At 43.5% G+C, this 25,624-nt stretch overlaps 1 protein-coding gene across 1 annotated transcript; it reads right to left on the bottom strand.

Moving 5' to 3' along the window:
- Positions 1-291: 291 nt before the first annotated feature.
- On the bottom strand, positions 292-2,453 carry LOC111892113 (hydroxyacylglutathione hydrolase cytoplasmic). Its single transcript, XM_023888186.3, has 7 exons — positions 2,298-2,453; positions 2,056-2,178; positions 1,309-1,470; positions 1,105-1,183; positions 891-1,004; positions 616-792; positions 292-536 (listed from the first exon to the last, which is right to left on the bottom strand). Exons 1-7 carry the CDS (start codon positions 2,450-2,452, stop codon positions 462-464), a joined length of 885 nt encoding a protein of 294 aa, XP_023743954.2. The 5' UTR covers position 2,453; the 3' UTR covers positions 292-461.
- Positions 2,454-25,624: the final 23,171 nt, after the last annotated feature.

Below are 25,624 nucleotides of genomic sequence, written 5' to 3'. Positions count from 1 at the left end.
ATCATCTAAAAATGTAATATTACTACTTTAAAGCAATGAGGATACCTATTTTAGGCATACTCATTCGATATTCAATCTGTGTGAGTGAATTGAAGAAAAACAATAGATTGTAAACATGAAACTGGTGTTCTCCAAACAAGGTAAGATGAGATATTCTGGTACATGTTCAACCAAAGGCCAAAGCACGAAAAGGGAAGGATGATATCCTCTTAAAGGCGGGGTTCACAAATCCTATTAGATTATTGAGCACAGGGGGATTAGACAAAATTGTAGCAAACAAAAATCCAAAGATTTGCTGAAAACAGAAAGATTCTTCATTCTTGACATATTGGACATTTATGTTATGTGACAAACACAAACCAAGTTTCAGTAGCAACAACAACACATTCACTCTTATGACACGTACATTATTTAAGTAATGTACACACACAAAAAAGATGCGACAGAGGGTATTTAGGTAATTACCCTCTCCAGTTATCCTTTCGTTGCCTTATCTCGCGCATTGCTTCAACAGGGGACTTGCATCCAACTTTCTCCTGCATCATAATTGGAAGTCAAAATAAGACCTTTCTTGCCCCAAGCTATATGGAAAAAAGTCAAAAACAGCAAGAGTACCTGAATTTGAGGTAGATCAGATCGCATGAAAGGATTAGTTTCTAATTCCTGTTCAATGGTTGATGGAATAGTTGGAAGCCCAGATTGCCTCTGCTTCTGAGCCCATGATAACTTTTCTGATATCTTCTCATTGTCTGGTTCAACTGTTTGAGCAAACTGCAGATTCTTCACCGTATACTGACATTGACATGACATGTATAAAAAATGACATCTACTGTTAATTAATTTTATTACAATCTAACAAATACAAAAACAATATACTGAATTAATTTTACCTCATGCCCACAGTAAACTTTAGTTGGTTTTGGCAAAGAAGCCAAAGTCACACACAGTGACTCATGCATCTGTTCTGCTGTCCCCTCAAAAAACTTGCCACAACCAGCAACAAACTACCAAAAAAGAAAAAATACATCATCAGCAAAAAAAAAAAAAATGAAAGTAGCATTTAGCCCAAAATATTTACATCAAGAAATTACAAGATACACCCACCAGTGTGTCCCCTGTAAACACAGCAGGGTCCTCTTCTTCTTTCCCAGTTACATAGTAGCTTATGTGTCCCTTTGTGTGGCTGACAAACCAACAAACCACATTAAAAATATTTATTTATTTCCTATTAGAAGAACGGGATTTAACTAATAGTTAAAAACTTTTATTAAACTATAATAAATGTTCGTTTATGGGAAAGAAACATACCATGGTGTGTGGAGAGAGAGTATATTTATAGAATCCCCAAGAGATAACTTATCACCATTTTCCAGCTTATCAGTACACCCTTTTACATTATCAACAGAACCTCCATAAACCTTAATCCCTGGAACCAACTCTTTGATCTTCTCATTGCCACCCGCATGATCCCTGTCACCAATTTATCATAAGAAACAATATCTGTTGTTTAGAAAGCTTGTTTTCACATCCATTTGATGAATGTATAATCCTTTCATATCTGAGATATCTATTAGGGTTCATCATTTTGTATACAACTGATCCTAGCCAATGGACCATAAGTATCAATGTAATCTATTCCCTCTTTCTATATGTATTGTATCTCTTAGCAACCAATCTTTGATTTAAATGCATAATATAATATATTAATCCATCCAGGTTGAGTATTCTTTTGAACACCCAGCAGGGTTAGGGTTTTGCCATTACCACCTGTTTTCCTCTGAGCAGATGATAGTCTTCAAGCTTATCTATATAGTCACAGACACGTACTGCAGCTCCAGTGGCCAAAAACCATGGATTGCATGGTCAATAGGAAAACTCGCAACAGCCACCTGGATGAGGATTTTCCGTTTATGAAATCTCTCAACCAGTATTATCTCCTTATTCACCCATAATCATACTATAATAACCTAATTGACCTCAATAACTAGCAGAACGTATACTCCCCGCTAAAAATCATCAATTATCAATAGCGTTTTCGATGAAAGGTTAACTAACCAGTGGTGATGAGTGGTGAGGACAAGCTTAAGTTCAACACCATTTTCTTTAGCAACTTTAATAATCTTCTCAGGCTCAACTGGATCCACAACTGCTCCTTGTTTCGTGTTCTCATCAATCACCCTGCAAAAATACAAACACGGTAAAGCGCAGTAACGGTAGATTGTAGAGTCAATACGAAAACCTAAATAAAAAATGATCAACTAACTGAACTTAAAAATGATCAGAATCGAGGTTCATACAAGTAAGAATAGTTGTCTTCCAAACAAGGGATATGAATCACCTTCATCTTCAAGGTGTGACCGATTGATCTGATCAGTAGGATGATCCTGCGAATAAAAATTTTAGGCCGGTGCTCGATCACGTTAAAGCTTGGGTCTTGAGAGTTGACCTCCATGGACCATGGCCCTCGTATCACTTTTGATTGGGCTGTTGCTGTTCTAACATAAGCCCAGCAACACGATAACAGACCGATTTAAATCATTATGTTTTCTATAGGAGATGTTGGAAACAATAGCCATATTTTCAATAATCAATAAAATAGTTATTATTTTGATTTTTTTTTTATACATAAATAGCCATTTGATTTTGCAATAAACGATTATAAAATCATTATAAGGGACCGATTCAAGTTCTCAAGTGGTTGAGTTTTTATAAGAGATATATTGACAAAAATAGACATACTTTCAATAAAACAACGGGAAAATGACTTAGGAGGGTAACTACCTCTTATTCGTGTTCACATATTGTCAACTTCTTCTTTTTTGTACATAATAAAGCAACTAACTTGTTTTAACTGTTTAAATTACATCAATATTACCGGCTAAAACATGTACCTCAAAGGGAAAATGACTTAGGAGGGTAACTATCTATTATCTGTGTTCACATATTGCCAACTTCTTATTTTTTGTACATAAGAAAACAACTAACTTGTTTTAACCGTGTAACATCCCAAAAATCATGATCAAAAATTTCGTTTTTAATTTAATACTAAAACCATAATTGTCAAACCATTAATTTAATACTCCGGCATTGGGTCTCGCCCGACATCGAGCCTTGCTTGGTATACAAATCTGTCTCTCTTAGGCCCCGCCTGTCTCCAGGCCCCGCCCGCTAAACACATACAATCATATAACATGCTAACACATAAATAAACATACTTTACTGTATCCCTGTCCTAAGAAACATACTCTGCTAATAATGAGATACGGAACATCGTCCGTACTCAGCTAGTGATGAGATACGGGACCTCGCCCACACTCACATCTCTACCCGACACATACAAGTATCATATGAACAACACGTATAATCTAACATGCAAACATTCCTCGGGCACCCGCCCGACATCAGACCTTGGTCTGAAATAACATACTAGCATACAATGCCTAGGGCTAACCCCGGGGTCTTCCTACTCATAGACTACATGGGATAGCATTGTGGCCTTAGACCCATTCACACAGTGAGGAGACTCACCTTGCACTGCTGAAGACTTGGCTGGAACTAGCTGAGTACTGACAAAGTTCCATATCTCATTATTAGCAGAGTATGTTTCTTAGGACAGGGATACAGTAAAGTATGTTTCTTTATATGTTAGCATGTTATATGATTGTATGTGTTTAGCGGGCGGGGCCCGGAGACAGGTGGGGCCTAAGAGAGACAGATCTGTATACTGAGCAGGGATCGATGTCAGGCGGGGCCTGATGTCTGGCGAGGCCCAATGCCAAGTATTAAATTAATGGTTTAACAATTATGGTTTTAGTATTAAATTAAAAATGAAATTTTTGGTCATTATTTTTGGGATGTAACACAGTTAAAACAAGTTAGTTGCTTTTTTATGTACAAAAAATAAGAAGTTGCCAATATGTGAACACGGATAAGAGGTAGTTACCCTCCTAAGTCATTTTCCCTTTGAGTTACCTGTTTTAGCTGGTAATATTGATGTAATTTAAACAGTTAAAACAAGTTAGTTGCTTTATTATGTACAAAAAAGAAGAAGTTGTCAATATGTGAACACGGATAAGAGGTAGTTACCCTCCTAAGTCATTTTCCCTAAAACAGCTATTGTATTGCTTTTTTCTATAAATAACCATTTGATTTTGCCATGGTACAGTTGCAAAGTTATAAAAGGTGATTTTCTAGTCTCTGTTTCATTCCCTAAACTTTTTCTTTTTTTGCTGGGTATTGTATTGCTTTTTTTTTTCTATAAATAACCATTTGGTTTTGCAATGTGATAGTTGCAAAGTTTTAAAAGGTGTTTTTTTAGTCTCTGTTTCATTCTGGGAAATTGGTTTTGAAGATCCCAACAAAATTTAACAAAAATCTATAATTTTAATAATAGTAATACGAACAATTTTTGTAGTGTATTAAAAGGTTTTTACTATTCCTTGTGGTGGTGACTGTTAAAACAGATTTTATAGTTGGTTAACGGTGATGATTATTTATTGGAGAAATTTACTATTATGTTGAAATTCTTCTTCCCTATATCAGATACATTTTTAGTTTTGTTATTTTTTTTTGGGAGAATTTCATATATACCCCTCTTAAACTTCAAAATATCATATTTGCCCAACTTAATTTCTCAATATCATATTTACACTTCATAAACCTTCAAAATATCATATTTGCCCAAATCCTTTTTTATAATGTTATTAATGATTTATAATCATTTTTTATACCTTAGAATTATTATAATAATTAAGGAATTTAATCATATTATCCTTACGTCTATGATAATGGAATGTGAACTTCTAAATTGTTGAAATGTCGGCTTCTTCACATACAAAAAGATTCATCTTCAACTCTTTCTATGGAATATATATTTTTGACTGTTTAGTTTTTGTTGTTGTTGATTATTATTATGTTGTAGATGAAGGATATTTTAGATATTACCACTGATATTTTGATGTTTAACAAGTGCATATATGATATTTTGATATTTGAGAAGGGTATATATATGATATTTTGATGTTTAAAAAGGACATATATGATATTTTGAAATTTTATGAAGGGTAAATATGATATTTAGAAATTTTATGAAGGGTGAATATGATATTTAGAAATTAAGTTGGGTAAATATGATATTTTGATGTTTAAGAAGGGCATATATTTAGAAATTCAGTTTTGAACAAATGAAAATTTCAAAATATTCAATTCATTATATAAAAATTAATTTACATATATTAAATAAACATCAATATTATTTAATTTACATCAATAATATAAACATAATATAAATATAAGGTATAAACATAAATATTTTATTTAAAAGTATTAATTTTTTTGTTACATAATAACTAACTAGAAAAGTATCCCATGCTTCGCATGGGTCTGGGTGGGGCGGGGGGTAAATATTAAATATGTTCGTAGATAATAAGCAAAAGATGCGAAACACATTTAAATAATATTCAAAAAAGAAGTGTAGAATTGGGTAGGCTGCACCAACCGTTGTTAATCTGCCCTTTGTTCTACAACCTGAAACTCAAAATTCCATTTCAGTTTTTGGAAATCTAGAATGAAACTGTTACTTTAACAGGTGAAAGAAAGTTGAAGAAAATTAGCTGAATCTTGATGGTAACTAAATTTTCTTAATTTGATTAATAGCAACCTACTTTTTTGCTTAGTAATTGGATGCCCAATAGGGACACACAAAGAACTAGGTTTTAGTGCAGATTATGGCATGGAGGCATGGAGGGGTTTGTGTAGTGCTATTTGTATGCAATTGTATGATATTAATATGCAATGCAACTTCATCAAAAAGCTTTGTAGCATAGGTTCTGATAACTCTGTTGAAGACTTGCCACCCAAAAATCACATGCTTTTCAATTACTATAATAATAAAAAAAAAGCAATGTAAATGTGAAAACTAAAAAACCTTAATATGCCTAAAAGCAAAAGAAGCAATGTAAATCTGAAAACTAAAAAACCTTAAGATAGAAAATGTTACAGGATCATTATATAAGTTGAACTTAAGTTAATAGTATTTTTTTTTTAATTTGGTCATTATTTGATATATATATATATATATATATATATATATATATATATATATATATATATATATATATATATATATGTGATGTTTTTGTTCATGTTTTACGCAAAATGACTATATTAACCTTTTACTTATAACAAAACAGAAAAGGGTAATTATTTGAAATATTTGTGATGTTTTTGTTCATGTTTTTAAGCAATTGACAATATTACCCTTTGATTTAAAATAAAATAAAAAACCAGAAAAGGGTAATGCATCCATTTTACTTTGGAACATGACCAAAACCACTACAAAAAAGAAAAACTTTTGTAATTTATTTTTAAATTAGAAAAAAAAAACAGAAAAGAGCACGTGGTTAAAAGTCGTCTTCAAATGTGATGAACTTACAAAAGTTTATGCAGACCCCTTTCATAATTCAACTGCTACAAAGAGAACAACAGGTGGGTGGTCTTCAGTCAAGAAACATAAAAATTGAAGTTCACTATAGAAATTGATTTTGCAGTTTTTCAATTTGATTAAGGTATATCAATTTCTTCAGTTTTTATGGATTTTTTTCTATTGCGTTGGAATTTTTACATGGGATTCTTGGAGAGCCACTGGTAATTATTCTTATAAGGGTATATGTGGAAGCAAAAAATCAAAATATGTATATCACCTGCAAAATACAAACAAAAAAAGAACATGACAACACAAAGTACATCATAACTTCAAAAAATCAAAATATGTATATCACTTGCAAAACACAATTTTGCCCTTTTATCCCTTTTGTTGAATTATGGGTTCTGGAAAAGAAGATATCTGCAACTATGAACAATGCTCCACCAACGAATCCATGGGATCACGAAGTGTATCCAAAGTTTTAAAGAGCTAATTTTTTTAATCGGGTTGGTTTACCCACCAAAGCTTATCTTGCTGATGAAATTCAGAAGGGTTAACGATTCAGTTTTTTTCAATAGCTAAGGTTGCGTTTAGTTACGGAAAAACAATTTTCATTTTCTGTTTTTTGTTTTCCCTTTTCGATTTTCGTTTTCCATTTTCATTTTTCATTGAAAAATTTAGAAAACGCGTTTAGATGTGTATTTTTCTATCGGTTTCATTTTTAGAAAACGGTAGCAGTGGTAGGGTATGTGTAGGGGCGGTGACGGTAGCGGGTCGGCGGCGGCGGTGGTGGTAGTGCTAGTGACGGGTTAGTGGTGATGGTAGGTCGGTGATTGTTGTGGTGGTGTTGGGTGGGTGGGGGTAGGTGTGGGTTTGTGTGTGTGTGGGTGTGTGTTTGTGGGGGTGTGTGTGAGTGTGTTTGTGTGTGTGGGCCTTGGGGTTGCGTTGGTGGGGGTAGGTGTGGGTTTGTGTGTGTGTGGGTGTGTGTTTGTGGGGGTGTGTGTGAGTGTGTTTGTGTGTGTGGGCCTTGGGGTTGCGTTGGTGGGTATGTATGTGTGTGTGTTTGTGGGTGTGTGTGTGTGGGTGAGTGTAACGACCCGAAAATCACGACTAAAAATTTCTTTTAAAACATTACTAAAACTGGATTTATAAAACGTATCATAAGTCAAACATAACTTTCGAGTATTAAATTCAAAACATAACATCATTATCAGAGTCAAACATTCCCAGGCTAACTGACTATGGTGTGTGCTCTGCAATCTTCCCGAGCTCCTCTTCTGAAAACCGAGTACCTGAAACCAAAACTGAAAACCGTAAGCACGAAGCATAGTGAGCTCCCCCAATCTACCACATACCACACAAAAACATATAAAGCACATACTGGGGCCTTGCCCCCTACATCGAACCGAAGTCCGAAGCTGACATCGGACCGAAGTCCGAAGCTAACTGACTAGGGCCTTGCCCCCTACATCGAACCGAAGTCCGAAGCTGACATCGGACCGAAGTCCGAAGCTAACTGACTAGGGCCTTGCCCCCTACATCGAACCGAAGTCCGAAGCTGACATCGGACCGAAGTCCGAAGCTAACTGACTGGGGCCTTGCCCCCTCCATCGGACCGGAGTCCGAAGCTAACTGTCTGGGACCTTGTCCCCTCCATCGGACCGAAGTCCGAAGCTAACTGACTGGGGCCTTGCCCCTACATCGAACCGAAGTCCGAAGCTGACATCGGACCGAAGTCCGAAGCTAACTGACTGGGGCCTTGCCCCCTACATCGAGCCGAAGTCCGAAGCTGACATCGGACCGAAGTCCGAAGCTAACTGATTGGGGCCTTGCCCCCTCCATCGGACCGAAGTCCGAAGCTAACCGACCACAGCATATCATAACATATCAACTGGCATAAACTCACATATATTGCATACTACATCGGGCCGTAGCCCGGAACACATAACATATAAATCCTGTCTGAGCCACGAAGGCATCAAACATACTAACTACTGGATCATATCAACATCCGAAAACTACTTCTAGCTAAACGGGTCGGCATTGTGGCCTTAGACCCGTTCCTACTGGAAGGAAACTCACCTGAGACTGCTGAACTGATGCTGCTAATCCTCTTGACTGCTACTTGACCTCTGACTCCAAACTGCTGCTCCACTAACTCTTCGAGCTTCAAAAGCCAATAAAACACTTAGTCCAACTCACCTCCAAAGGTCACTAGGTCAACTCTGGTCAAGGTCAAAATCCTGGTCAACGTCAACCTTCCAGGTCAACCCTACTCGCCGAGTCTACCTACTGACTCGCCGAGTTCATACGCTCAGGGTCTTTCTTATCCGCGACTCGACTCGCCGAGTCAGTCTATGACTCGCTGAGTCCAACTAGTTCCAAGACCTGTCCTGTCCAACTCGCTGAGTCACCACCCGACTCACTGATTCGAGTCTCAACTCGAAGGGTTTAGGGTTTCGCGATCTGAATCGCCGAGTCCAAGAACAGACTCGCCGAGTCCTAGACAATCTTCAACCAACTCGTCGAGTTGTTTGTCCAACTCGCCGAGTCCATGGCTAACTTCAACCGACTCGACGAGCTGTTCATCCTACTCGTCGAGTTCCTCCTCATCTTCAAGCTACTCGCCGAGTCCATGCCTAACTTCAACCGACTCGACGAGCTGTTCATCCTACTCGTCGAGTTCCTCCTCATCTTCAAGCTACTCATCGAGTCCACTCGAAGGACTCGCCGAGTCTATCCAGTCCTCAATTCATGCAGTTGCTTTTCGAGCCAAACAGAGCTTCCAACTCATAGATCCATACTTCTAGGGCCTATCCCCCACGTAAAGTGGCAAACTTTACGTGTAGATTAAGAGATCTAGGCTCAAAACACACTAAACTAGGGTTTATGGCAAACATACTCCTTCAACATACCAAGGGCTGATACTTTTGGGGATTCAAGACCAAAACCAACATGGATCTGAGGTCGCAACCTCAGATCTGAACCTCCAACTCGAATTGGTTACATATCATACCAATAATGACCAAAACTCACACATAAGAATAGATCTAGATGCAAAGGGAGTCCAAGCAACAGCTTATTACCTCCAATTGGTCTGAAATGACTCCTCAATCCCAGATCTACAATCCCTTCTTGCACCTCCAAGGTCTTTCTTCCTCCTCCAATCTTTAGTGCACTCTTCAAGGCAAGATCTAGCTCAAAACCGGATATGGCGGCTAGGGTTTGGTGTTCTGGGGTAAAGAGGCAGTAAAGGGACCCTAGGAAGGAGATTGAGACGCTTAAATAGGCTCCAAGTCCCGGATTTAGGGTTTTTCCTCGTTCAGACCCAACTCGCCGAGTCTCCTTGGCCGACTCGCCGAGTCGGTCGCTTACACATCGACTCGGATCCCGCTCGGACTCGCCGAGTCCCTCCATGGACTCGCCGAGTCTCTCCTAAAAATTGAGGTCTTCTTTCTTTTCTTGACTTTCCAAACTTTGGGGTGTTACAACTCTCCCCCACTTAAACTAAACTTCGTCCTCGAAGTTTGCTATGACAAACTGTCCTGCGAACTGCCTCCAACTCTCTATCTGGAAAACTAACACCCTTCTGTCCATCACTCCAGCCACTCACAGTGCTGGTCACTACTGTTGGTACATACTGAATTCTTCTCCTTTCCTTAATTTCCTCAATGTTACTTCCTCCGATTGAGAATTCTGTACCCCTTATCCGCCTACTGGATGCACTGAGACCTCTCTGGTCCCACTAATCTACCGATATCTGAGTTACCGAACCCCCACCGGTGACTACACTCCATCGCAAACTCCTAGTCGCTTCCAGCGACTCCTGAAGATACTTCGACTATCTATAACTATTCTATCCATTCTTCCGCTCATACTGAAACGATGTTGTTGGAATCAGCTTGCTTATATCCCATCTGATTACTCAACTCCTGCTAACTCGAGCCTTCCATCCTGAAAGAAAAGCTACCTGCCTAGCTATCCTTACAGATCACTTACACTTGGCAGAAGGCTCACTGATCCTACTGAGAGAGACTTGCCATTTCCAAATCAACCAACTATACCGTCAGCACTTGCATTCCAACACAAATACTAATACTGTCCCAGAACTCTGAAACCTTCCAAACACTGAACTGCTTGCATTATTGAACATGCCTGAAACTCTAAGCTGCCTGAAACGCTGAACCGACTGAAACGCTAAACGGCCTGAAACACTGAACTGGCTGAAACACTGAGCTGCCTGACACACTGAACTGGCTGAAACACTGAGCTTCCTGAAACACTGATCTGACTGAAACACTGAGTTCCAGCTCAACCGTAGAGTCGAAGGACTCCTCTCTCAGTCGTTCCCACGACTTCTAAACAAAGTCTTTCTCTGGAGCTAGTTTCCACTAGTTATCCTGTCACTGCGGCTCTAACAATCTTCCGATCCAACCGATCGGGTCCATACGTCACATCCTGACATCATCAATTCCACGACTAACATCATGATGGCTCCCAGACTGACGGTAGCCCTTAACATACCCGAACCCCAACGGTCCACTGCTACTCTGATCTCATAACTGATGTAACGATCTATAGCCAAAACTGCTGACTTAGTCATAACCGAACCATTTGGGAAATCCGAAATTAACCCGTGGATTCCCATATCCTCACTGCTGCACTAGAACTGGTGGGTACTACTACTTTCCCGCGTCCAACACGCGCTCATGCCACCTACCAATCTGATAAAGGCTGCAACTACGCTCGCGGACTTACAACTCTCTAGTACTATCTGGCTACTAGTGAATGCTACGGCTACCCCCGCAGACTTACAACACCACTACTACTATCTGACTGCTAGTGAATGCTACGGCTACCCCCGCAGACTTACAACACTACTACTACTATCTGACTGCTAGTGAATGCTACGGCTACCCCCGCAGACTTACAACACTACTACTACTATCTGACTGCTAGTGAATGCTACGGCTACCCCCGCAGACTTACAACACTACTACTACTCTATCCCGAGGACATCCTGACTATCCCTAGTCCCGCTAGTGATTCCTCATCCCGAGTTCTCAAACCAGCCCTCAGTCTTTGAATTCTGCATCATCCTCGACATCTTATATCCTTGATATACTTGTCGCTTCGTCGAGGAATTCTTCGGCTTGGTTCCCAAACCAACCGTCCACTAATCCGGATACAAGAAGCTATTGTTGGGAAGTTTCCAACCTCCCAACTCCTGAATCTACGCAACCTGCATGCTGCCTCAGACACTGGCTACTAATACGAAAACATCTCTTGTTACCCGTTCTCAGGATCCTCATTCCGACTCACTTGAGTCCGACAGGTGGTCCTCCAATCCTGGATTCCCAACCAGCTTCTAACCATCTCGATTACATGAACTAACCGCTGGGAAAAGTCCTCGAACTCTCAATTCTGAACTTCTCAATCCATCCATCACTGTGCTACCACCATTTCTTCTCAGAGGCTGCGCACTCATTCTGGGTCTACGTGACTCTTATCCATGAATACCCGGAGGGTTCTCCCCCACTTCGATCCTGCTTACCCCTTGCTGCTTCACACTCAAAAGAGATCCTGATCTTCACTACCATTCCAAAACATCTACTGGGGAACCCAAGCCCGCCAGGTAGGAATTTGACCAATCCATCCAAATCACTAACCACTCCGAACTAGCGAAACGAACCAAATCTCTCCCAACCATGCTATAGTTACTGCATCCTCCGAAACCTTCTCCATAAGAGCACATCCCCTAGCTACCAACCAATTATCCGAGGTATGCAAATGGCATATAACATAATCACAAGCAAGCCACACTATAACACAACACTTATACCACAAATTGATGCAGAAACATAACAATATAATCATGACATAAGCTGACAGAAAAGCAAAAGTTACGTACCTTCATTACTCAGTGCTGCTCGAATCCCTGCTGAAATCTACCGGAAAACTCGGCTCTGAGCCGTAGGCACCCTTGCCCGGCCTCGACAACTGCTGGCGGTACTTGAAGTCCCAAGGGCAGGAGCTGGCACCTACCCTGCTGGATACAAACTCGGACAGTGGGCCTTCTTGTGGCCCCTCTGACTGCAATGGAAACATAACAGATTAAGTCCCTGGGCGATGGTAACAACACAGTCTCTGCTAAAATGACCAATCTGGCCGCACTTGAAACACCCAGCATCGCCACCACTTCTACGCCTACACACACCCATGTGCGTCCTTCTGCACTTCCCGCATCGACTGCGGCTCTGATAGTTCCTCGTCCTCAAATCTGGACCCTTGGGCTTCTTACCCGAACCTGTGGCTACCTGAGTCTCATCCATTTTCCTCTTCCCTTCCGACTCCCTGCCCGACTCTCGCTCCTACGTTACCCCAACGGCAACGCCTGCTGACTGAACAACAGATGTCTGATCCTGAAGCCTCGCTATCAATCTATCAGTGATCCTCACGACCATGTCAGGCAGATCCTCGCGAATGGCTCGCGAAACTTCCTCAACTATCCAATCATGCAATGGTCTCTCTTGGAGACAGAATGCCCCACTCACCCCTGCCCCCTGATGGCAGGAACTAGAAATGGGATCTCCCTCCCTGATGGATCCCTGAACTCCATAAGATTCGGGACCTAGATGAGCCCCAATCTGTCCTGAAACTAACCCGGCCTTAAAGGCCTCAAGATGACTGTCCATGAGCTCCACAATGGCCTCTCTAACTGAACCGAAAATCACTGGATTCTGATCAATGATGTTGCGCATAATCTATGCGGAAATGAAATCCCTCATCTGATCATCAAGCTGCCCGGCTCTGAAGCCCAAGCTAGACCCCTCCTCGACACCTGAACTGCTAACTGGTAGCTCGCGCAATGTCACCATGCTGAAAATATAACAAAATCCTGATCAATTTACATACTACTGCTGAGGGATTTCTCACATACTCTACTAGTTCCTTGATTTTGCCTCGGCCCCTCTTGAATCGAATACGGATCCTCTGCTTTCAGTAGTATGGGCCCCTACTACCTTCCACATCTATCCGTACTTTCCTCAAGAGTTACCTCAACTCCACCAAGTCCCCTTTACTCTTCAACTGATCTCTGCTACTCTCATCCTAGGCTTGCCCTAGGGAACCTCTGACTCTACTCAAACCAGTCCTCAGCTGCTGAAGGCCTCCTTGTAATGCCAATTAGCCACCACCTGAATACCATCACATGTAATGAGGCTCGGATAATCCTTCGAGTAAAAGTCTCGTCCCTACAACGGTTGGACTCAAACGAGAGCTGCGCAGTAGGGCCAAATCCAGCACTCTGAGATTATTCAACCCTGCTCACATGTGATGTGACGTATTCACCTAATGGCTAACTCCCACCACTCAGAGTCCCACAAAGCACAAAGCAAGCAGCATTCGGATAAAGGAAACATACCCAGGCAAAACTATTCTCATAACGAGAAACTACACTAGCATACAATGCTAAGCTCGCGCTACCAGGCATAACCTAAACAGGCTATCCTACTGCTTTCTACTCAATACTAGCATGCAATTCTCATAAAGCTGAACACATAAAGCAGGCACATAAGGCATCATCCTAGATCCTTAGTCCTATTCTAGCATGCTGCTCTACTAAAGCTGGAACTGAAACTGAAACTGAAATCGATACTGAAACTGATACTGATAATCATCATATAACTTGTATGGGTAAATTGGGAGTACTTACTTGAGCTCGGCTGATTGCATGCACCACACCCTTTTCTCTTTTCAAAACTCTTTTTGCTTTTTCTAAAACTCTTTTCTTTACACTTTTTCTAAAATTGTTTTCTTTTCTCAAAATTCTTTTGTAACTACGATTTTTCTTTTGAAAACTATATACCATTCCTTAGTTTGAGTTCAGACACACTCGGGAGTGCGCCCGAATCCCTCAAACCAAGGCTCTGATACCAACTTGTAACGACCCGAAAATCACGACTAAAAATTTCTTTTAAAACATTACTAAAACTGGATTTATAAAACGTATCATAAGTCAAACATAACTTTCGAGTATTAAATTCAAAACATAACATCATTATCAGAGTCAAACATTCCCAGGCTAACTGACTATGGTGTGTGCTCTGCAATCTTCCCGAGCTCCTCTTCTGAAAACCGAGTACCTGAAACCAAAACTGAAAACCGTAAGCACGAAGCTTAGTGAGCTCCCCCAATCTACCACATACCACACAAAAACATATAAAGCACATACTGGGGCCTTGCCCCCTACATCGAACCGAAGTCCAAAGCTGACATCGGAGCGAAGTCCGAAGCTAACTGACTGGGGCCTTGCCCCTACATCGAACCGAAGTACGAAGCTGACATCGGACCGAAGTCCGAAGCTAACTGACAGGGGCCTTGCCCCCTCCATCGGACCGGAGTCCGAAGCTAACTATCTGGGACCTTGTCCCCTCCATCGGACCGAAGTCCGAAGCTAACTGACTGGGGCCTTGCCCCCTACATCGAGCCGAAGTCCGAAGCTGACATCGGACCGAAGTCCGAAGCTAACTGATTGGGGCCTTGCCCCCTCCATCGGACCGAAGTCCGAAGCTAACCGACCACAGCATATCATAACATATCAACTGGCATAAACTCACATATATTGCATACTACATCGGGCCGTAGCCCGGAACACATAACATATAAATCCTGTCTGAGCCACGAAGGCATCAAACATACTAACTACTGGATCATATCAACATCCGAAAACTACTTCTAGCTAAACGGGTCGGCATTGTGGCCTTAGACCCGTTCCTACTGGAAGGAAACTCACCTGAGACTGCTGAACTGATGCTGCTAATCCTCTTGACTGCTACTTGACCTCTGACTCCAAACTGCTGCTCCACTAACTCTTCGAGCTTCAAAAGCCAATAAAACACTTAGTCCAACTCACCTCCAAAGGTCACTAGGTCAACTCTGGTCAAGGTCAAAATCCTGGTCAACGTCAACCTTCCAGGTCAACCCTACTCGCCGAGTCTACCTACTGACTCGCCGAGTTCATACGCTCAGGGTCTTTCTTATTCGCGACTCGACTCGCCGAGTCAGTCTATGACTCGCTGAGTCCAACTAGTTCCAAGACCTGTCCTGTCCAACTCGCTGAGTCACCACCCGACTCACTGATTCGAGTCTCAACTCGAAGGGTTTAGGGTTTCGCGATCTGAATCGCCGAGTCCAAGAACAGACTCGCCGAGTCCTAGACAATCTTCAACCAACTCGTCGAGTTGTTTGTCCAACTCGCCGAGTCCATGGCTAACTTCAACCGACTCGACGAGCTGTTCATCCTACTCGTCGAGTTCCTCCTCATCTTCAAGCTACTCATCGAGTCCACTCGAAGGACTCGTCGAGTCTATCCAGTCCTCAATTCATGCAGTTGCTTTTCGAGCCAAACAGAGCTTCCAACTCATAGATCCATACTTCTAGGGCCTATCCCCCACGTAAAGTGGCAAACTTTACGTGTAGATTAAGAGATCTAGGCTCAAAACACACTAAACTAGGGTTTATGGCAAACATACTCCTTCAACATACCAAGGGCTGATACTTTTGGGGATTCAAGACCAAAACCAACATGGATCTGAGGTAGCAACCTCAGATCTGAACCTCCAACTCGAATTGGTTACATATCATACCAATAATGAGCAAAACTCACACATAAGAATAGATCTAGATGCAAAGGGAGTCCAAGCAACAGCTTATTACCTCCAATTGGTCTGAAATGACTCCTCAATCCCAGATCTACAATCCCTTCTTGCACCTCCAAGGTCTTTCTTCCTCCTCCAATCTTTAGTGCACTCTTCAAGGCAAGATCTAGCTCAAAAACGGATATGGCGGCTAGGGTTTGGTGTTCTGGGGTAAAGAGGCAGTAAAGGGACCCTAGGAAGGAGATTGAGACGCTTAAATAGGCTCCAAGTCCCGGATTTAGGGTTTTTCCTCGTTCAGACCCAACTCGCCGAGTCTCCTTGGCCGACTCGCCGAGTCGGTCGCTTACACATCGACCCGGATCCCGCTCGGACTCGCCGAGTCCCTCCATGGACTCGCCGAGTCTCTCCTAAAAATTGAGGTCTTCTTTCTTTTCTTGACTTTCCAAACTTTGGGGTGTTACAACTCTCCCCCACTTAAACTAAACTTCGTCCTCGAAGTTTGCTATGACAAACTGTCCTGCGAACTGCCTCCAACTCTCTATCTGGAAAACTAACACCCTTCTGTCCATCACTCCAGCCACTCACAGTGCTGGTCACTACTATTGGTACATACTGAATTCTTCTCCTTTCCTTAATTTCCTCAATGTTACTTCCTCCGATTGAGAATTCTGTACCCCTCATCCGCCTACTGGATGCACTGAGACCACTCTGGTCCCACTAATCTACCGATATCTGAGTTACCGAACCCCCACCGGTCACTACACTCCATCGCAAACTCCTAGTCGCTTCCAGCGACTCCTGAAGATACTTCGACTATCTATAACTGTTCTATCCATTCTTCCGCTCATACTGAAACGATGTTGTTGGAATCAGCTTGCTTATATCCCATCTGATTACTCAACTCCTGCTAACTCGAGCCTTCCATCCTGAAAGAAAAGCTACCTGCCTAGCTATCCTTACAGATCACTTACACTTGGCAGAAGGCTCACTGATCCTACTGAGAGAGACTTGCCATTTCCAAATCAACCAACTATACCGTCAGCACTTGCATTCCAACACAAATACTAATACTGTCCCAGAACTCTGAAACCTTCCAAACACTGAACTGCTTGCATTATTGAACATGCCTGAAACTCTAAGCTGCCTGAAACGCTGAACCGACTGAAACGCTAAACGGCCTGAAACACTGAACTGGCTGAAACACTGAGCTGCCTGACACACTGAACTGGCTGAAACACTGAGCTTCCTGAAACACTGATCTGACTGAAACACTGAGTTCCAGCTCAACCGTAGAGTCGAAGGACTCCTCTCTCAGTCGTTCCCACGACTTCTAAACAAAGTCTTTCTCTGGAGCTAGTTTCCACTAGTTATCCTGTCACTGCGGCTCTAACAATCTTCCGATCCAACCGATCGGGTCCATACGTCACATCCTGACATCATCAATTCCACGACTAACATCATGATGGCTCCCAGACTGACGGTAGCCCTTAACATACCCGAACCCCAACGGTCCACTGCTACTCTGATCTCATAACTGATGTAACGATCTATAGCCAAAACTGCTGACTTAGTCATAACCGAACCATTTGGGAAATCCGAAATTAACCCGTGGATTCCCATATCCTCACTGCTGCACTAGAACTGGTGGGTACTACTACTTTCCCGCGTCCAACACGCGCTCATGCCACCTACCAATCTGATAAAGGCTGCAACTACGCTCGCGGACTTACAACTCTCTAGTACTATCTGGCTACTAGTGAATGCTACGGCTACCCCCGCAGACTTACAACACCACTACTACTATCTGACTGCTAGTGAATGCTACGGCTACCCCCGCAGACTTACAACACTACTACTACTATCTGACTGCTAGTGAATGCTACGGCTACCCCCGCAGACTTACAACACTACTACTACTATCTGACTGCTAGTGAATGCTACGGCTACCCCCGCAGACTTACAACACTACTACTACTCTATCCCGAGGACATCCTGACTATCCCTAGTCCCGCTAGTGATTCCTCATCCCGAGTTCTCAAACCAGCCCTCAGTCTTTGAATTCTGCATCATCCTCGACATCTTATATCCTTGATATACTTGTCGCTTCGTCGAGGAATTCTTCGGCTTGGTTCCCAAACCAACCGTCCACTAATCCGGATACAAGAAGCTATTGTTGGGAAGTTTCCAACCTCCCAACTCCTGAATCTACGCAACCTGCATGCTGCCTCAGACACTGGCTACTAATACGAAAACATCTCTTGTTACCCGTTCTCAGGATCCTCATTCCGACTCACTTGAGTCCGACAGGTGGTCCTCCAATCCTGGATTCCCAACCAGCTTCTAACCATCTCGATTACATGAACTAACCGCTGGGAAAAGTCCTCGAACTCTCAATTCTGAACTTCTCAATCCATCCATCACTGTGCTACCACCATTTCTTCTCAGAGGCTGCGCACTCATTCTGGGTCTACGTGACTCTTATCCATGAATACCCGGAGGGTTCTCCCCCACTTCGATCCTGCTTACCCCTTGCTGCTTCACACTCAAAAGAGATCCTGATCTTCACTACCATTCCAAAACATCTACTGGGGAACCCAAGCCCGCCAGGTAGGAATTTGACCAATCCATCCAAATCACTAACCACTCCGAACTAGCGAAACGAACCAAATCTCTCCCAACCATGCTATAGTTACTGCATCCTCCGAAACCTTCTCCATAAGAGCACATCCCCTAGCTACCAACCAATTATCCGAGGTATGCAAATGACATATAACATAATCACAAGCAAGCCACACTATAACACAACACTTATACCACAAATTGATGCAGAAACATAACAATATAATCATGACATAAGCTGACAGAAAAGCAAAAGTTACGTACCTTCATTACTCAGTGCTGCTCGAATCCCTGCTGAAATCTACCGGAAAACTCGGCTCTGAGCCGTAGGCACCCTTGCCCAGCCTCGACAACTGCTGGCGGTACTTGAAGTCCCAAGGGCAGGAGCTGGCACCTGCCCTGCTGGATACAAACTCGGACAGTGGGCCTTCTTGTGGCCCCTCTGACTGCAATGGAAACATAACAGATTAAGTCCCTAGGCGATGGTAACAACACAGTCTCTGCTAAAATGACCAATCTGGCCGCACTTGAAACACCCAGCATCGCCACCACTTCTACGCCTACACACACCCATGTGCGTCCTTCTGCACTTCCCGCATCGACTGCGGCTCTGATAGTTCCTCGTCCTCAAATCTGGACCCTTGGGCTTCTTACCCGAACCTGTGGCTACCTGAGTCTCATCCATTTTCCTCTTCCCTTCCGACTCCCTGCCCGACTCTCGCTCCTACGTTACCCCAACGGCAACGCCTGCTGACTGAACAACAGATGTCTGATCCTGAAGCCTCGCTATCAATCTATCAGTGATCCTCACGACCATGTCGGGCAGATCCTCGCGAATGGCTCGCGAAACTTCCTCAACTATCCAATCATGCAATGGTCTCTCTTGGAGACAGAATGCCCCACTCACCCCTGCCCCCTGATGGCAGGAACTAGAAATGGGATCTCCCTCCCTGATGGATCCCTGAACTCCATAAGATTCGGGACCTAGATGAGCCCCAATCTGTCCTGAAACTAACCCGACCTTAAAGGCCTCAAGATGACTGTCCATGAGCTCCACAATGGCCTCTCTAACTGAACCGAAAATCACTGGATTCTGATCAATGATGTTGCGCATAATCTCTGCGGAAATGAAATCCCTCATCTGATCATCAAGCTGCCCGGCTCTGAAGCCCAAGCTAGACCCCTCCTCGACACCTGAACTGCTAACTGGTAGCTCGCGCAATGTCACCATGCTGAAAATATAACAAAATCCTGATCAATTTACATACTACTGCTGAGGGATTTCTCACATACTCTACTAGTTCCTTGATTTTGCCTCGGCCCCTCTTGAATCGAATACGGATCCTCTGCTTTCAGTAGTATGGGCCCCTACTACCTTCCACATCTATCCGTACTTTCCTCAAGAGTTACCTCAACTCCACCAAGTCCCCTTTACTCTTCAACTGATCTCTGCTACTCTCATCCTAGGCTTGCCCTAGGGAACCTCTGACTCTACTCAAACCAGTCCTCAGCTGCTGAAGGCCTCCTTGTAATGCCAATTAGCCACCACCTGAATACCATCACATGTAATGAGGCTCGGATAATCCTTCGAGTAAAAGTCTCGTCCCTACAACGGTTGGACTCAAACGAGAGCTGCGCAGTAGGGCCAAATCCAGCACTCTGAGATTATTCAACCCTGCTCACATGTGATGTGACGTATTCACCTAATGGCTAACTCCCACCACTCAGAGTCCCACAAAGCACAAAGCAAGCAGCATTCGGATAAAGGAAACATACCCAGGCAAAACTATTCTCATAACGAGAAACTACACTAGCATACAATGCTAAGCTCGCGCTACCAGGCATAACCTAAACAGGCTATCCTACTGCTTTCTACTCAATACTAGCATGCAATTCTCATAAAGCTGAACACATAAAGCAGGCACATAAGGCATCATCCTAGATCCTTAGTCCTATTCTAGCATGCTGCTCTACTAAAGCTGGAACTGAAACTGAAACTGAAATCGATACTGAAACTGATACTGATAATCATCATATAACTTGTATGGGTAAATTGGGAGTACTTACTTGAGCTCGGCTGATTGCATGCACCACACCCTTTTCTCTTTTCAAAACTCTTTTTGCTTTTTCTAAAACTCTTTTCTTTACACTTTTTCTAAAATTGTTTTCTTTTCTCAAAATTCTTTTGTAACTATGATTTTTCTTTTGAAAACTATATACCATTCCTTAGTTTGAGTTCAGACACACTCGGGAGTGCGCCCGAATCCCTCAAACCAAGGCTCTGATACCAACTTGTAACGACCCGAAAATCACGACTAAAAATTTATTTTAAAACATTACTAAAACTGGATTTATAAAACGTATCATAAGTCAAACATAACTTTCGAGTATTAAATTCAAAACATAACATCATTATCAGAGTCAAACATTCCCAGGCTAACTGACTATGGTGTGTGCTCTGCAATCTTCCCGAGCTCCTCTTCTGAAAACCGAGTACCTGAAACCAAAACTGAAAACCGTAAGCACGAAGCTTAGTGAGCTCCCCCAATCTACCACATACCACACAAAAACATATAAAGCACATACTGGGGCCTTGCCCCCTACATCGAACCGAAGTCCAAAGCTGACATCGGACCGAAGTCCGAAGCTAACTGACTGGGGCCTTGCCCCTACATCGAACCGAAGTACGAAGTTGACATCGGACCGAAGTCCGAAGCTAACTGACAGGGGCCTTGCCCCCTCCATCGGACCGGAGTTCGAAGCTAACTATCTGGGACCTTGTCCCCTCCATCGGACCGAAGTCCGAAGCTAACTGACTGGGGCCTTGCCCCCTACATCGAGCCGAAGTCCGAAGCTGACATCGGACCGAAGTCCGAAGCTAACTGATTGGGGCCTTGCCCCCTCCATCGGACCGAAGTCCGAAGCTAACCGACCACAGCATATCATAACATATCAACTGGCATAAACTCACATATATTGCATACTACATCGGGCCGTAGCCCGGAACACATAACATATAAATCCTGTCTGAGCCACGAAGGCATCAAACATACTAACTACTGGATCATATCAACATCCGAAAACTACTTCTAGCTAAACGGGTCGGCATTGTGGCCTTAGACCCGTTCCTACTGGAAGGAAACTCACCTGAGACTGCTGAACTGATGCTGCTAATCCTCTTGACTGCTACTTGACCTCTGACTCCAAACTGCTGCTCCACTAACTCTTCGAGCTTCAAAAGCCAATAAAACACTTAGTCCAACTCACCTCCAAAGGTCACTAGGTCAACTCTGGTCAAGGTCAAAATCCTGGTCAACGTCAACCTTCCAGGTCAACCCTACTCGCCGAGTCTACCTACTGACTCGCCGAGTTCATACGCTCAGGGTCTTTCTTATTCGCGACTCGACTCGCCGAGTCAGTCTATGACTCGCTGAGTCCAACTAGTTCCAAGACCTGTCCTGTCCAACTCGCTGAGTCACCACCCGACTCACTGATTCGAGTCTCAACTCGAAGGGTTTAGGGTTTCGCGATCTGAATCGCCGAGTCCAAGAACAGACTCGCCGAGTCCTAGACAATCTTCAACCAACTCGTCGAGTTGTTTGTCCAACTCGCCGAGTCCATGGCTAACTTCAACCGACTCGACGAGCTGTTCATCCTACTCGTCGAGTTCCTCCTCATCTTCAAGCTACTCATCGAGTCCACTCGAAGGACTCGTCGAGTCTATCCAGTCCTCAATTCATGCAGTTGCTTTTCGAGCCAAACAGAGCTTCCAACTCATAGATCCATACTTCTAGGGCCTATCCCCCACGTAAAGTGGCAAACTTTACGTGTAGATTAAGAGATCTAGGCTCAAAACACACTAAACTAGGGTTTATGGCAAACATACTCCTTCAACATACCAAGGGCTGATACTTTTGGGGATTCAAGACCAAAACCAACATGGATCTGAGGTAGCAACCTCAGATCTGAACCTCCAACTCGAATTGGTTACATATCATACCAATAATGAGCAAAACTCACACATAAGAATAGATCTAGATGCAAAGGGAGTCCAAGCAACAGCTTATTACCTCCAATTGGTCTGAAATGACTCCTCAATCCCAGATCTACAATCCCTTCTTGCACCTCCAAGGTCTTTCTTCCTCCTCCAATCTTTAGTGCACTCTTCAAGGCAAGATCTAGCTCAAAAACGGATATGGCGGCTAGGGTTTGGTGTTCTGGGGTAAAGAGGCAGTAAAGGGACCCTAGGAAGGAGATTGAGACGCTTAAATAGGCTCCAAGTCCCGGATTTAGGGTTTTTCCTCGTTCAGACCCAACTCGTCGAGTCAACTTGGCCGACTCGCCGAGTCGGTCGCTTACACATCGACCCGGATCCCGCTCGGACTCGCCGAGTCCCTCCATGGACTCGCCGAGTCTCTCCTAAAAATTGAGGTCTTCTTTCTTTTCTTGACTTTCCAAACTTTGGGGTGTTACAACTCTCCCCCACTTAAACTAAACTTCGTCCTCGAAGTTTGCTATGACAAACTGTCCTGCGAACTGCCTCCAACTCTCTATCTGGAAAACTAACACCCTTCTGTCCATCACTCCAGCCACTCACAGTGCTGGTCACTACTATTGGTACATACTGAATTCTTCTCCTTTCCTTAATTTCCTCAATGTTACTTCCTCCGATTGAGAATTTTGTACCCCTCATCCGCCTACTGGATGCACTGAGACCACTCTGGTCCCACTAATCTACCGATATCTGAGTTACCGAACCCCCACCGGTCACTACACTCCATCGCAAACTCCTAGTCGCTTCCAGCGACTCCTGAAGATACTTCGACTATCTATAACTGTTCTATCCATTCTTCCGCTCATATTGAAACGATGTTGTTGGAATCAGCTTGCTTATATCCCATCTGATTACTCAACTCCTGCTAACTCGAGCCTTCCATCCTGAAAGAAAAGCTACCTGCCTAGCTATCCTTACAGATCACTTACACTTGGCAGAAGGCTCACTGATCCTACTGAGAGAGACTTGCCATTTCCAAATCAACCAACTATACCGTCAGCACTTGCATTCCAACACAAATACTAATACTGTCCCAGAACTCTGAAACCTTCCAAACACTGAACTGCCTGCATTATTGAACATGCCTGAAACTCTAAGCTGCCTGAAACGCTGAACCGACTGAAACGCTAAACGGCCTGAAACACTGAACTGGCTGAAACACTGAGCTGCCTGACACACTGAACTGGCTGAAACACTGAGCTGCCTGAAACACTGATCTGACTGAAACACTGAGTTCCAGCTCAACCGTAGAGTCGAAGGACTCCTCTCTCAGTCGTTCCCACGACTTCTAAACAAAGTCTTTCTCTGGAGCTAGTTTCCACTAGTTATCCTGTCACTGCGGCTCTAACAATCTTCCGATCCAACCGATCGGGTCCATACGTCACATCCTGACATCATCAATTCCACGACTAACATCATGATGGCTCCCAGACTGACGGTAGCCCTTAACATACCCGAACCCCAACGGTCCACTGCTACTCTGATCTCATAACTGATGTAACGATCTATAGCCAAAACTGCTGACTTAGTCATAACCGAACCATTTGGGAAATCCGAAATTAACCCGTGGATTCCCATATCCTCACTGCTGCACTAGAACTGGTGGGTACTACTACTTTCCCGCGTCCAACACGCGCTCATGCCACCTACCAATCTGATAAAGGCTGCAACTACGCTCGCGGACTTACAACTCTCTAGTACTATCTGGCTACTAGTGAATGCTACGGCTACCCCCGCAGACTTACAACACCACTACTACTATCTGACTGCTAGTGAATGCTACGGCTACCCCCGCAGACTTACAACACTACTACTACTATCTGACTGCTAGTGAATGCTACGGCTACCCCCGCAGACTTACAACACTACTACTACTATCTGACTGCTAGTGAATGCTACGGCTACCCCCGCAGACTTACAACACTACTACTACTCTATCCCGAGGACATCCTGACTATCCCTAGTCCCGCTAGTGATTCCTCATCCCGAGTTCTCAAACCAGCCCTCAGTCTTTGAATTCTGCATCATCCTCGACATCTTATATCCTTGATATACTTGTCGCTTCGTCGAGGAATTCTTCGGCTTGGTTCCCAAACCAACCGTCCACTAATCCGGATACAAGAAGCTATTGTTGGGAAGTTTCCAACCTCCCAACTCCTGAATCTACGCAACCTGCATGCTGCCTCAGACACTGGCTACTAATACGAAAACATCTCTTGTTACCCGTTCTCAGGATCCTCATTCCGACTCACTTGAGTCCGACAGGTGGTCCTCCAATCCTGGATTCCCAACCAGCTTCTAACCATCTCGATTACATGAACTAACCGCTGGGAAAAGTCCTCGAACTCTCAATTCTGAACTTCTCAATCCATCCATCACTGTGCTACCACCATTTCTTCTCAGAGGCTGCGCACTCATTCTGGGTCTACGTGACTCTTATCCATGAATACCCGGAGGGTTCTCCCCCACTTCGATCCTGCTTACCCCTTGCTGCTTCACACTCAAAAGAGATCCTGATCTTCACTACCATTCCAAAACATCTACTGGGGAACCCAAGCCCGCCAGGTAGGAATTTGACCAATCCATCCAAATCACTAACCACTCCGAACTAGCGAAACGAACCAAATCTCTCCCAACCATGCTATAGTTACTGCATCCTCCGAAACCTTCTCCATAAGAGCACATCCCCTAGCTACCAACCAATTATCCGAGGTATGCAAATGGCATATAACATAATCACAAGCAAGCCACACTATAACACAACACTTATACCACAAATTGATGCAGAAACATAACAATATAATCATGACATAAGCTGACAGAAAAGCAAAAGTTACGTACCTTCATTACTCAGTGCTGCTCGAATCC

This window comes from Lactuca sativa, chromosome 2, assembly GCF_002870075.4.
Source record: "Lactuca sativa cultivar Salinas chromosome 2, Lsat_Salinas_v11, whole genome shotgun sequence".
NCBI lineage: Eukaryota > Viridiplantae > Streptophyta > Magnoliopsida > Asterales > Asteraceae > Lactuca > Lactuca sativa.
Note: the sequence above shows the minus strand (reverse complement) of the source record. Positions and strands in the feature narration are given on the sequence as shown.

Coding starts and splice junctions, on each gene's coding strand:
- LOC111892113 (XM_023888186.3), bottom strand. CDS start 2,452: ATGGAGGTCAACTCTCAAGACCCAAGCTTTAACGTGATCGAGCACCGG. Junction 2,179..2,297: donor GAAGACAACTATTCTTACTT/GTATGAACCTCG, acceptor GTATTTTTGCAG/GGTGATTGATGAGAACACGA. Junction 793..890: donor AAGTTTACTGTGGGCATGAG/GTAAAATTAATT, acceptor TGTCAATGTCAG/TATACGGTGAAGAATCTGCA.